Source organism: Diabrotica virgifera, chromosome 8 (genome assembly GCF_917563875.1).
Source record: "Diabrotica virgifera virgifera chromosome 8, PGI_DIABVI_V3a".
Classification (NCBI taxonomy): Eukaryota; Metazoa; Arthropoda; class Insecta; order Coleoptera; family Chrysomelidae; genus Diabrotica; species Diabrotica virgifera.
In genome coordinates, this window is record NC_065450.1 from 107,223,398 (window position 1) to 107,238,759 (window position 15,362).

A 15,362-nucleotide genomic window follows, 5' to 3' on the forward strand; every position below is an offset into this window, starting at 1 on the left:
GAAACATATTTTTTAATTCTGAACATCTTTTTATCATAACAAATTTCAATATTGTGAAAAATAAAGGTACTTACTGTACAGCGAAATTCATATTTTTTGACATACCTCGTATAAAATTGACAAAATTTAATATCTTATAATTTTATCTTAGTTGTTAGACTATGCATAACGTTTTATAAACAATAATTTTTTTTCGTAAAATTAATGATATCGGAGCTATCATAAATAAAAATGATGTTGAGTGTCCGTGATTTGAGGAAAATTTTCAATTTTTTTTTTCAATTAGAAGAGTGTAAATGCAGATTATAACATAATTTTTAATTACAAACAACTTTTCTTAATGACAATTTTCGATATTGTGAAATATAAAGGCACTTTACTCTTGAGCGAAATTCATATTTTTGGACATACCTCGTATATTATTGATAAAATTTGATGTGATGATTGCATCTTAGGTTTTAGACTATGCAGAGCACTTTATGGCGAATAACTTTTTTTCGTAAAATTGATATTAAAAAAGTTTCCCATATGGTTCCAAGTTACGCAGACACCCTGTATAAACACACATACATATTTTTCTAATTGAAAAATCATCCTTTTTGTCTATTTTGTTGTCCTCTAGGAATTTGATTACTTCTGCTTTATGGTTTGCTAAACCATTTGCGTTCCACTCGGCTATTCGAACAGATCTAACGAATTTTATTAATTAATGTTGTTAGCGTGGTAAGGATCATGCTGTTTTGATTCATTAGTTGGGTAACATTGTTTTAAATTCGTTTAAGAATAAGTTCATTTGAGACCCTATGTCATCTACTTGATTTCCGGCTCTTACTGCTTGGGCATAGGATTGGGTTCCATTCTGTTGTTGGTACTGTGATTGTTGACTCTGATACTGTGAAGTTGGTGCTGGGTTAACATTTTGATGTGAGTTTGGATTATTATGGGTTGACTGATTTCCGCGTTGTCGATTATTTCTTACATTTTCCAAGTCCTTGTAAATTACGCAGCCAGTTTGCAGTGTGTTCTCCGTTACACGGGGCACATTTTGCTGGTGTATTTCTGGGTTTTGTACATTCTGGCGTTGGATGACTTCCTCCACATTTCACGCAAGCGTAAAGTCTTGTACAATACGCTTTTGTGTGTCCATAACGTTGACAGCGCTGACACTGTGTTATATTTTTCTTTTTGTGAGGGGGTTCAAAGCTGACTTTCATATTGCCGATATGATCCAGTGCATAAATGTGTTTGTTGTTTTCTTTCGGTTCTAGGTCCACATAGAACATTGACACATGTATGATATTACGGACATTATACCCCGATTTAGCTAGTTCACTTTTTATTTCTTCAACTGGCATCGAGTGGTGTCAAGTACCCCGCACAAACCTTATGGAAATTAAGTCCCAGTGGATTTAATTCATACTTTGGGAAAATACTCTTTGAAGCATCCTGATGAAAAGTTCTCATGGGCACATCTCGATCTGATCGAGGGTTTTTAAGATATAGAGGCACAAACTTTACCGGGTATTTAAATTCCTTGAGTTACTGGTTATCTGGCAACATGTAGATGTTAGGATCAAAGAAAAGTACTAGTAGTGTAGGACTTTTTCCTGGCTCTCCAATGACGACCTTTACTTTGACCTTGACCTTCAAGATCATGCCAAAGTTACGCGTTTTAATTCGAGCGGGAACCTATGTTTCTAACTGCAACAATGAATATAATGGATATACAGTCGGAAAAATGAAAGAATACCCATGAATGAACATATAAAACACGCTGTATTTTCCTGTCACCGTATCACAAAAAAAATTGTCCAGTGCAAGTACATGTAAAAATAATTATTACATGTACTTGCGCTGGCCAATTTTTTGTGTGACACGGTGACAGGAAAATACAGCGTGTTTTATATGTTCGTTCATGGGTATTCTTTCATTTTTCCTACCGTATCTACGTTTGAAATATGACCTTGAAAATCATGGTCAAGGTTATTGGGTTAATGGGTTATAGATTCCAAAGTAATGTAATAGACGTTTGAGATTTTCCACGGCTTAACGATACCGTCGTATTCAAACGTAGATATATCCATTCTATTCATTGTTGCAGTTAGAAACATAGGTTCCCGCTCGAATTAGAACGCGTAACATTGGCATGACCTTGAAGGTCAAGGTTAAAGTAAACGTCGCCATTGGATAGGCAGGAAAGAGTCCTACACTACTAGTACTTTTCTTTGATCCTAATCTCTACATGTTGCCAGATAACCAGTAACTCCGGGAATTTAAATACCCGGTAAATCTTATAATTTTCCGAGTTTGTGCCTCTATATCCTAAAAACCCTCCATCAGATCGAGATCTGCATATGAGAACTTTTCATCAGGATGCTTCAAAGAGTATTTTCCCGAAGTATGAACTAAATCCACTGGGACCTAATTTACGTAAGGTTTGTGCAGGGTACTTTCTCATAATTACCCTATGAGATAGTTATAATATAAGCTCTATCTTGTTTTGCATGGTATGTATGGTGAACTATTTTGCTGCTATTTAAATGCTGTATAAGTTTTCTGTATGATTCAATAGTTTTGGTGTTTATTTTTATTGTATCATTTGGGAGAGCTTTCGACTGATAGTCTTCTCCTTTAATGACTGTTGATAGGTTTTCAGTCATTTTTTTGATATCATTTACGCCATAGATAAATATAGGTGGAGGTTTAGGTGTTAGTGGTGTGTTATTACTATCGGTTAAGTTTCCTAATGGTTCAAATCTGTTGTTTGTACTCACTTGCATTGCTGTTGTTGTGTTATCATCTTTGAGGTTTGCTTTCCTTTTTTTTGACTGTTTGCCAATCGTGAACGTTTTCTATGGTTTCGTCGTCTTCGTCGCTCGAGTTTTCCATGACAATTTCCTCTTCACTGAGGATGTATTAGGAAGCATTTGATGTATTTGGTTGATCCATTAGAGGTGCAGGGAGGTTTAGGTTATATCGGTGATTATTGTTTCGGACTGGAGTAGCCGGGATATATTGGTTTGTAATTTGTTGGCTACTTGGGAATCCATAGAATGGGGGCGATATTACTTGAGGTTGTTGTGGCTTTGTATATATTTGGGGCACATTATACAACCCCCCATTTGGCACTTGATTTTGGTGATACATTTCCTTAACCTAGTACGTCACTGAGTTCAAAATTAATCACATAAATAGTTATTTAAAATTAATCATTTAAATCGTTTTTTACTTTTTATTTCACTAATTATCATAAATAAACTAGTCCCTGCCGATAGCCGAGACCGGCAGAAAAACTTAGAACTTGAATCTCGAGAGCGATATGGTACGTGTTTACTGCTCGGAATCCAAAAGTACACACTAGTGTTTTTGTTAAGACATTTTTTTTTAAATGACCGAAGAGGGTTTTTCTAAATAACAGTCCCATTATGAACATCAAATTTTATTATTATTAGTTAATTTTAATTTTATAGTAAAAACAGTTCCAGAAAAATATTGTATCTACAGGTAAACAACGTTCAATCTGTAATGTACGTCTACCAAAATATACCAAAAGTTCTATTTTGTTTTGGTTCAAAATACACTTGATTTATTAAAGAAATAACTATTATGCATACAATAGATATTAAATACTTACATTAAAATTATCTTCACATACATGAGAACCTTGAGAATGAACTAAAATGAACTAAAATTCTAAAATAAAATTAACCTGTAAATGTTTATAATTGGCGGTGGGTAGTAATGCCAATTATAACCAACCGCTCTAACTTTTCTTAACATTTTCAGATTGGGAATCGAAACGTTAAAACAAATGTAAAATGTAATTCTCATTACAGTCAATGTGTTTAATTCCATATAAAATAAAATTGTGGTTTAATTCCATATAAAATATTATTTAACTTAAACATGACACAAGAAAACAGTTTCGTAATATATTACCTTTCTTGAACTACCAGCCTTGGTTTTATCGTCCTCTGACTAAAACAATAGAAACATTTTTGTAAAACAGTATTGTCATAGACTATATTATATGGATGGTTTTATGCAACAACGGGTTAAACCACCGACATGAGGATTTTAGAAAATGAACAAAAAAAATTGATAAAAGATTATAATTGGTTGGTTCAAGATTTAAAAGAGAAATGTTGGGATTAAAACAACTAATTCCGTTCTTTCAGAAAATGTGCTTAGTTCCAGTGCCATAAAACAAAACACACACATACACACATCATTAAAACATTATAATCCTAGGTTTCCATAGAAATGTCAACACAAATAGGGAACTTGCACATTTTTTTTATTACATAATAATGTTCAGTTTTGTATAAAAATGAGATTTCCAAAATTTTACGCTTCTAAAACTCATAATAACTTAGAAGTACAAATTTAAAGTCTACTGTATTTTAAAATAGTTCAAACGACCCGTGACGTCACACAGTTTAGGACCGCCTAAAAGGAGGACTTCGCAGATCGTGCCGTGACGTCACACGTAAATAAGGAGTGATCTCAAACGGTCAAACGTCACCAATTATGTCAAAGTCAAATGTTGCTTGCAATGTTGGTGATTTAATTAAACTGATTTTTGTGTTTATTTTTATTGCAACTTCTAATAAATTATAAAATATCGATTCACATAATAATAATCAAGATGATTTTATTTTCATTGTGGAAGAAGGAAATGTAAGTATGTAAATCAGAATTAATAAAAATAATTATATAAAATCATGAAGTAGACACACAATAATCAGAAAACAATATTGTTTTAAAAAGAAAACATTCAAAAATATCGATTGGTGAAGAAGTAAAAACAAAATAATGCTAAGTTTACTGAAGAGTTTGAACAAGAGGTTAATCAGTTTTAAATAAATATATCTATTATATTACCTACATAGTTGAAAACTTTTGATATGTAAGTAAACCAGACCCCCAATACATCAATCAATGACAAGACAAAGAAAAGTTAAATAAACACATGATAGGATGATAGCTAATGAAACAGAAAAAGTGGACTATTATTCAATTACGTAAAAATTTGTTAATGTTGGGAAAACTTTGAAAGCCTTACAATACTGCAGTAGTAAAAATGAAAGATTACTCATGAAGGAACATATAAAACACGCTGTATTTTTCTGTCACCCTGTCACAAAAAAAAATGGCCAAAGCAAGTACATGTAATACTTATAAGCAGTCCTTACAGTATTGGTACTAGTTCATTATTTTCTGGAACACAGAAAAGATGTGTTTATCATCGATCGCTCATGGGTAATCTTTCATTTTTCCTACTATATTATATAAATATAATCCAATCCAATTATTGGTACCTATATTGAATAGTAGGCTAGGACTAAACCAATTAGTTATATCAAAAGACAATAATTTTTTAAGATTGTACAGAGTGTAACAAAAATACAGGTCATAAATTTAATATGAACCTAACTTATCTTACTATAAATGTGCACATAAAAAAAGTTACAGCCATTTGAAGTTACAAAATGAAAATCAATTTTTTTCAATATATCGAAAACTATTAGAGATTTTTTATTGAAAATGGATATGTGGCATTCTTATGGCAGTAGTATCTTAAGGGCACCCAAAGTCCCATTTAACGACAATGTTAACATTATCTCACATATATCTGTAACCAAAGCACTTAGAGACCTAATTCTTTTTTTATTTTGAAACTACATTTTAGTGCGGCGTAAATTTTTGTAAAGTTGGAGTGAAAGAAACTTTTATTTTAAAATCTTTTAAAATACTACAAAAAAATCCAAAAAAGTTTAGATTTTATTTTTTATTTTACTTGTTTTTGTACATTTTGCAATAAAAATTTACGCAGCACTTGATATTGTCCATCTACAACTACTGTAAAAATTTGGACCTTCTATCATCTAAGGATCCAGAGATATTTGACATCAAAAGTGAAAAACCTAGTAATTTGGGAAATCGCAAAAACATAAAACACTCTAATAGGCTATAAAGCTACCCGTACACAGTAAGCTGAGTGCAGACGTTCAGAAAACAAATAATTTTGACATATTTGTATATGGTTAAGTACGATTATGGAGACTTGGTAATAATATGAAAATTTATTTATGATTTACATTTTTAGGTATATTTTGAACCATATTAAAAACGAAGCCATATCTCGATAAAAGGTGCCTTGTTGAAAAAATACAAAGAGGCAAACAAGTTTTAAAAACACTGTGTTCAACTAATGGTACCGCAGTAATAGTTTAATTGGAACATACACAAACATTTGGGGGGTTTGAAGGAACCAAACCCCCATAAAGTTTTTATGTAAACATATTAAAAAAGAAGCCGCAACTCGATAAAAACTGCTTTATCGAAAAAAGAAAGTTTTAAAAATATTGAATTTAACTAATATGGTACCACAATAATTTAATTGGAACGTACACAAAAGTTTGGGAGAGTTTAAGGGAACAAAACCCCCATACAATTTTTATGGGATGCACAAATTTCACTATAATTTGAGATTTTAAGATTTTCCTGCCATAAGAATGTCACATGTCCATTTTCAATAAAAAATCTAATAGTTTTCGATATATTCGAAAAAATCGATTTTCGTTTTGTAACTTCAAAGGGCCGTAACTGTTTTTATGTGCATATTTGTACTAAGCTAAGTTAGTTACATTCGAACTATTTTTGGTCCCAGAATATGCGATTTAATTTATGACCTGTATTTTCGTTACACTCTGTATAATTTATATGGCAAAATTGAAGAATCCAATAACGGGAATAAAATCTAATTTTAATATTTGTTATTACCTACCTTTCTCATATACCTATGTCTGAATTTATTCTAAATAAAAAAATTAATTACAGATATTGCAATCATGTAGATGGAATCCCGCATTCTTTAAGAAAAAAAAGCAATTTCCAGAAGGAAACTACCAATAATAAAATAAAGTAGATAATGCAAGAAAGAACAAAGCCATTATTTAACATAGCTCAACAACTTCACATAGAAAAAGATGAGGAAAGGGCACAACAGAAGTATGCCAGATAAAAGGGTAGAAGGGAGACACAGATAAGAAGTGGATTTATTCAATTTAAAAATTAAACTGCAAATGACAAATAAATAAGTAATAAAAAAAAATCATAGGTGTATATTAATCATTTTTCTATTTCCCCATGTCCCATAACACAAAAATATTCTATAAGGTTAGAAAACATCTCCAAAATTATCTTCATTTTGATCTCTCCCTCTCTCTCTCTCTCTGTGTATGATATGGATTATTTCTGTGCGATATAGCAATTGAATCAGTTCAAGTGTGTTCCACTTATATTGGCTAAAATACAAAACCTCTTCTTCCATATACAAAAAGGATGTATTTGTGGATGGTTTAGTGAACTCATTAAAAATAGCGTCAGTAGATAATCAGAGTAACAACTGTCAAATGTCCAAGTAACAACCCATTTCTACTGTTTGAATTTAGACAACAATAATACAGAATTATTTATATTTGGCACAAAAAATATGTATAAAAGTATTATTTTAAAGTATTTAAAACATATCCAGGAAGCATCACGAAATTGTCAATCAGTCTTCCCATATCCTATATATTTATTGAAAATTTTATTATACATCCAATACATGTTTTAGATGTTTATTGTTTTATAACTTTGTACAGTAGGAAAAATGAAAGAATACCCATGAACGATCACACCAATCACTTATTTTGTATTTGCTGTCTTTTTCTATCAAACAAACGTTTGTTATTTATAGAAAAAGACAGCAAATACAAAATAAGTGATAGATGTGATCGTTCATGGGTATTCTTTCATTTTTCCGACTGTATCCTTTTTTTTACAAGGTACATTTTTGAGAATCATGAACATCTATAATCTGACATTCTAGCTACATACTATAGGTTTGTATTCTCAAATTATGATCCAACATCTAATTTAATATTTGATAACTCTGCTCAAAAAATTACATTAATTAAAAACAAAATAACATATAATTTATGCTTAAGAATTTTTAGAAAGGCCAAGATAAACAGTTTACACAAATTGAAGATATTTTAAGTAATCTTAGTATTACTCTATAGAAACAAATATTCTTTTTTATTTATTTTACGCTGCAACCACAAGGGATATTAGCGACATAAAAACATAATACAGGTAAAGTTACAATAGCTGACAATATAATCTAGTGTCTTTTAGATAACTAACATTCATGTTTACTCCTAAGGCTTCCTTTATATACTTTGGGATATTGTGCTTTTTATTGTAGCTTCATATATTTTGCACTGAATTAATATATGCTTCACAGAGAGCTTTGTTTGGCAATTTTCGCATATTGGTGGCACAGTTTGCGTAAAGAGGTGCTTATGGGTTAAGTTACTGTGTCCCAGCCGCAAATGTGTTATTTTCACTTGGTCGGGTCTATCCGCTGTTAGCCGAAGCCACGGTTTCACTAATTGTTTAATTTCTTTGAGTTTGTTTTATGATGTACTCCACTTATTTTGCCAGGCACTTAACCCATTACATTTTATTTCTGACTTCAAATCATAAGTAGAAACCTCGTTAATATGAATGGAGTCCTGGCAGAAGGATGTCAAGCAGGCTAGTTGATCTTCATCATCATCATCTTGGTGCTACAGCCCTTAAAGAGCATCGACCTTCTCAAGCGTTCTACACCATTCTGTTCTGTCCCTTGCTTGCACTTTCCAGTTAACAGCTAGTTGATCTGCTTCTTTTATTTCCTTGTATACCCGAATGCGATGGGACAAACATAAAGTCGAAAGTGACCTTATTTTCAGTTAGGGTCGCTATTTCTGATTAAATAGATTGAAAAGCGACATTTGAATTTGTCGAAAAAATATTTTTTTCAAATTATGAAGAAATTTTGCAGAGTTACATTAACGAGAAATTATGTAGAATAAAACAAAAACGTGAAAGAAAATAATTTATTATAAAATAGAATTGAAATATGCCTTATTGTTACTGAAAATTTTACAATTTTCTAGACAAAGCTTACATAGAGTCAGAAAAATAGTAAATTGTAATCTTGTTATTGTTATTTAATAACAATAACAAATACAATTTACTGAGTTTAGCTAAAACTAAGTCTTTAAACTGAAGATTCACTAATTCTGTAACATGGTCGTGTTTCTCCAATAAATGAGCACGTAAGTCTTTATTAAAATTGAAAAACAAGTTACATTCCTTGCAGCAATATCTTTTAGGAGTTTCATATTCTATATAGTTTTCATACTTTGTATGCACGTTTCTATTGTGCCGATTGAGTCTGAAACTCATTATTACACTCACGGCAAAACACTCCCATTTTCCTTTATTTTTTAAGAAAGAAACCCACAATAATTATTAAAATACGAATCAACAGACTGCCAAAAAATAATTTCTTAGGTTATGTTATACCAAAACAATCGAACAGCAACAGCACAAATCACATGTGGGTGGTGACGTCACGGCACGATCTGCGAAGTCCTCCTTTTAGGCGGTCCTCACAGTTTAACTATATGGTTCCGTTTATGGTTATAATTAGGTATATTCTTCTTCTTCTTCTTTAGTTTATTGGCCTCCACCTACTTGGGTATACCTCGTTGCGGAATAAAGGAAAAATATTTATATTCTATTAACATTTATCGTATGTCATTGTAATAATTAGTTACAACTAATAATACAAGGAAGAATACAGGGTAGAAGGAGACGCGGAAGAAGACGCATCTCCTGGTTAAACAATTTGAGAGCTGGGTTTAATTGCATTTCTGTTGATCTCTTTAGAGCAGCGGTATCGAAAGTGCGAATTGCCGTGATGGTTGCCAACCTTCTTAGAGGAGATGGCACATGAAGAAGAAGATTGTAATAATATATACCAGTTTGTTGACATTGGAGTTTGCTATAGTTATTGAAGGAAAGGAAAGAAGGTTTACTACAGAAAATAAAACCATTTTGTAAAAGTATAAGTTTTCTATGAATAGTTCAAACGATCAAAAACACCTGTAACGTCACATAACTGTATTTTCTACTGACTTTTATAACGTCTAATTTAAAATTCTGTTTACTTTGTTGGAAGAATGTAAACATATAAATGGATGACGTCACAACGCGTTTTGGGCTGGCTTGTATAATTTGAATTTTTAATTGTCTTTAGGGGCAAAACGAAAGCCAAACAAAACTTTTTGATCTTGGATACATGTTTTAAATTATGTTATGTTGTGATTAACATTTTTTTCAAATTTAAAATTTTATGCAAGTTCCCTATTGTGGAATACCTCATTTCTGTTTATCTTTTATTGGACAGAACAAATACAGGAATAATGTTTCTTGTATTGGAACCAAAACGACAGAGTTAGAATCCAAGGTTCCATGTCCGCAGAAGAAAAATTAGGAGGGAAGTTAAGCAAAGATATGTTCTGTCACCTCTGCTGTTTAATCTTTATTCCGAGTTTCTATTTAAAGAGGCACTGGAGAATTTCAAGGATGGAGTCAAGATGAATGGCGTAAATATCAACAGTATCAGATACGCCGATGATTGCGGATTCCAACTTGGGTCTACAACGACTCATCGACAGGACCAACTCGGTCGGTGAGCAATTTGGTATAAAAATGAACATTAAGAAAACCAACGTGAGGTCAATCCGAAAAAACCAAAATGTACCTCAACCTTGCACAATAAACGGGCACATTTTAGAACAGATCAATAGATTTAAATACCCGGAATGTTGGATCGATAGCAGTCTAAATCCAGATCTAGAAATTAGAACAAACCAGAAAATCTTTCGAAAAAATAAAAAACTGCTTTGTGATTCTCGAATAAAACTCGAAATTCGACTACGTTTATCAAAATGCCACGTCTGGTCGACTCTTCTCTATGCAGTTGAGACGTTTACCCTTAAAACATCAAATAAATTGGAGACCTTTGAAAAGTGGATCTAACGGAGAATCTTCAAAATTTCATGGACACCGCATACCTCAAACGAAGAAGTGCTGCATAGAATAGACAAGGAAAGAGAATTTTTCAACACAGCGAATGTTAAAAAAACATCATACCTAGGCCACATACTGAAAAACTATAAGTTTAAATATGCTCAACTAATATAGAAAGAAAAGATCGAGGGAAAGAGAGGACTAGGAAGGAAAAGAATGAAAACATAAATCTTTTTTTTTTTAAATATGTACTCCCAAAAAATGTGTTATAAAATTAATGTCCTGTAGCTAGTTCAGCCTTTCTCAAGTTCACTTGAAATTTTCTCTTATTATGTGGATCATGACATTCACCCTTAAAACTTATACTGACCAGTAAGATTGAGAGCAGGAAGGGGCCAAGGAGAAAAGTACTCACTGGCAAGATTGAGGCTAGAAAGAGGCCAGGGAGAAAAGTACACTCCTAGCTTAGAAACATACGAAAAGTCCATTTTCCGACTATCTGAGCAGAGAAACTTTTGAGTAGTGTAATTCTGATAGTGTAATAATAATAGAGTAATTCTGAAAAGAGGGTGAGGTGACAATTGAGTAGGAGAGCCCATAACTTGCTCGTCACCATGACATCAACATACAGAATCGCATATGATACAAATTTAGCAACCAACATTATTATGATTATTACATAAAACATTAGACAATAAATTTAGTAAAATATAAAGCACTATAATCATAATAATGTTAGTATATTAATACAATTATCATTATTAAAAGTAAAACATGAGTCGGTATACAAGGTGTTTGGTAATGAATGGGCCATAGCTTAACCTTATATTCCTTATCTTAAAATAGGTCGATATAAGATAACTTACTTTAGTACAACAGTTGATAATAACCGAAATACAAACCGAAAGTCAAAGTTAAACTTTTATTTTATTTATTCTTGAATATTTCCTGACAGGCATAGGATAACAACACAAAATTTGCTACGCGGGGGTTTTTTAGCACGAGAAATCTAAATTTGCCACCAAAAATTATGTATTACCCAAAGGGAGCCACATACGTGTTTCAGCGCTCATTTAATGCGTTCAATTTTTTTATCCCCCACTCTAAAGACTTTTTGAATCAAAACTGTCATTCTCTTAATATTTTTACTTAAAAATTCATCTCGCTAAACTCAACCGTTTTCGAAATAAACATATTTTAAATCTGCGATGCTACATAATTTTTTGCATTACATATCATTGTAGTTACACCCGAAAAATAAACTTGAAGCCGTAATGTCAGTTCTCATGGTTATGTCAATGCATCGCAAATTCCATTTTAAGAAATTTCCGATACATTTTTGGGAATTATTATGGTTTTAAGTTTATTTTTCTGGTGTTGTACAATGATATGCAAAAAATTGTGTTGCATCGCAGATTTAAAATGCGTTTATTTCGAAAACGGTTCAGCTTAGCGAGATGAATGTAGTATATATTTTTCAAGTAAAAATATTAAGAGAATAAAAGTTTTGATTCAAACATTTAACAGCAAATTTGGTGGCAAATTTGGTGGCAAATTTAGATTTCTCGTCCTAAAAAACCTCCTCTTACCAAATTTCGTGTTGTTATCCCATGCCATGTCAGGAAATATTCAAGAATAAATAAAATAAAAGTTTAACTTTGACACCCTGTATTCCGGCTATTATCAACTTTTGTACTAAAGTAAGTTAGCTTAAATCGACCTATGTTAAACCCAGGAATCTAAGGTTAAGCTATGGCCCATTCTTTACCAAACACCCTCTTTTAATAAAAATATAAAGCATTACCTGTGATTTATTATCCACCTTTTTGTTATTATCGGTTTTATAAAAATTATATCTATTATCACCATCTTTGCTCTTATTACCATCAAGTTGAGTATGTAAATGATTCTGATGTGAGTGTGGTCTTTCTCTCCAATTTTCGACAAGTGGCTTCTCTGGAGGATTTTGAAAATCTTCAGGTTTCATTAATTTCAGCTGAATGTTGTTATCCTGAGAAAGCTTTTTCACATCTTTCATAGGAAATATTTCTCCAGTTAAACCATTCCTTTCAATATTTTCAGTACCTTTATGATTACTTACAGACACGTTGTCTTTAAGTACCTTTTCAAAATTTGGAACATTTACGTATCTATTATCTTTGATTATTTTCTCATTTTGAGTTTGATTGTTGTCAAATGGATAAAACTGATTAGGCACAGTATTTCCGAGATTATTATGTACAGTTGGCATCCTAAATGTGTTGTTTGATGAGAAATGAGCAAACGCTGAATTAGGTTGATTACTTGGTAATATAAATTGGGGAGGAATCATGCATGATTGTGCCTGATTTTGCTGGCTAAACCACGGTTGAACTTGAGGTGGATGGAATATCGATTGCGGTTGTGGTTTGATTAAGTTATTAAACGTGTTGTTATGGTTAGGTTGTTCTAATCGGTTAGAGTTTGTAGCTTCGGCTTTTGCGATTAGCTCATCTGAAAATAGCAAATGCGATTAATCAATTAAAAATGAATTCAACATGGTTAAATAAATATATCATAAACAATATAATAATAAATAATAAGAAATATTAGGGTTGTGGCAAACCTATACTGGGGTTTTATTTTATTTTATTTAGCGTATGGACTTTCACAGTACGATAAATACACAAATATGATATAATATTCAAACACTAAAATATAATGAATGAATCTAAATATTAATGTCCAATTTACATAGCCATTCAATTGCTTCTGGGGAGCATTCCACAAAGTCCTTTTTTTTGACTGAGGTGGAACGCTCTTAGCAGACTAGGGAAGGTGTCCCTAGTACTGTTGGACTCGGACAGGAAAGGAGAACACGCTAGGGCACACCAACCCCAGTGTGGCCCGTGCGTCCCGCATACCCCCGCCTACCAACTAAAACCACCCCCTCTTCCGACCCGGAATATCCCTGGACGTGCTACTTAGGGAGCGATGCATGGGGATATCCCGAGCTGTCTGAAAGAAAGTAACCACAAGCATTGGGTCATTTAAGGGTCTATTTTCCAGCCTAGAAACGGTAGGACTAAATAGAGAAAAGTCTGATTTCTACACGGAGGAAGGTGGGCCAACCCCTGCCTGAAAACGGCATGGCTTGGGTGACTGTTCTGTAGTGTGGCGGATAGAATGAGCCCTAGAAGAATTAGGGTCATATTTCTCTGACGCGGATTATTTTTTTTTTATTATTTCTTATTTTGCTTTTTTTATTTATTTTTTATTTTTCCAGTCGTTCCAACTCGGATTTTCTCTTAATTATACCGGTTATAATGTCAATTATGGCCTCGAAATCCGCCTTGTTTCCGATCGCAAAATTAATAATATTGTTAGGGCCGATGTCGCCAAACCTACTACGAAGCCTGACCTGCTCGTGAGCAAAGACGCTGCACTGGAAAACGCAGATGTTCTGCGTCTTCCCTCACGCGACAGGTCCGGCATAGGTCGTCGTCCGACTTCCCGATCCTGTGGGTGAATGCCCTGAAGGATCCATGACCGGTCAAAAATTGTGTAAAGTAAAAATTTACTCTCTTGAACTCGCAGGCGTACCACGACTCTACGTTCGGGATCAGCCTTTTGGTCCACTGGGCTTGGTAGATTCCGCCTCCCATTCCAGCTGCCAGTCCGCCAGGAGTTGTTGTCGTGCGGCCGATCTTACCTCGGGTAAGTGGCCGTGGCGGTGCTCATATAGGAACTGGCGTTCCTTAGCTAGCAGATGTATGGGAGGGGCGCCCGCGATCACCTGTAGAGCCACGGTTGATGCAGTCTTGTATGAGCTTACTACATTCAACAGAGGCTTCCTCTGTGCCTTGTTTATCATATCTCTGTATTTCTTGTGACGTAGAACCTCAACCCAGACCGGAACCCCATAGAGAAGGTTTCAACAAAGTCCTGGAGGTTTCCACGGTAGGCACGATTTAGGCAATCTGAAACACAATGACTTATGGTCTGTCTAGGCGATCCACAATCGCACTGTGGACTTTCCGCACGATCCCATTTGAACAGAGAATCAGCACATTTCCCATGTCCGGTACGTATGCGATTAAGCCTGGCCCAGGTGGACCGGGACAGACCCGATCCGATGAAACCTTGGGTTGGGGTGGATATCTGAATATAGTCTGCTGCTATTGTTGGCATCCATCTTGTGGACCATTCATTTGTATATCATAGGAATCACCAATTGTTCGGGCAGATCTGATTGGAGGATTTCTAGACCTCAGTCGCTGGTGCTCTTTTGAGATGTCTGGTATGTCTTGATGGATTGGTAATTGTATGTTGGCTACAATTTTCTGGTACTCTCTCACTAATGCTGCTGTACGGCGTAGATCTGGTGGAGCAATATTGCTCAAAGTAGGCAGCCATCTCACTGGGGTTGATTTTATTGTTCCAGTGATTATTCTCATGGTTTGATT

The 15,362-nt window shown here is 33.6% G+C and overlaps 1 protein-coding gene and 1 long non-coding RNA gene across 3 annotated transcripts in view; one reads left to right on the plus strand and one right to left on the minus strand.

Moving 5' to 3' along the window:
* Nucleotides 1-3,824: 3,824 nt before the first annotated feature.
* Nucleotides 3,825-15,362, minus strand: part of LOC126889626 (5'-3' exoribonuclease 1) — a 699,515-nt gene continuing 687,977 nt past the window's right edge. For both annotated transcript variants that reach the window (XM_050658103.1, XM_050658102.1), the window contains 2 exons: nt 12,722-13,410; nt 3,825-3,978 (listed from right to left, as the gene is read on the minus strand). In XM_050658103.1, the coding sequence (XP_050514060.1) occupies nt 3,901-3,978; nt 12,722-13,410 (767 nt within the window). In that variant the 3' untranslated portion in view covers nt 3,825-3,900. The remainder of the gene's footprint in view (nt 3,979-12,721; nt 13,411-15,362) is intronic.
* LOC126889628 (uncharacterized) lies at nt 4,225-7,014 on the plus strand. The gene is made up of 2 exons (XR_007700107.1): nt 4,225-4,680; nt 6,844-7,014. It is a non-coding gene; the product is annotated as an uncharacterized LOC126889628 (long non-coding RNA).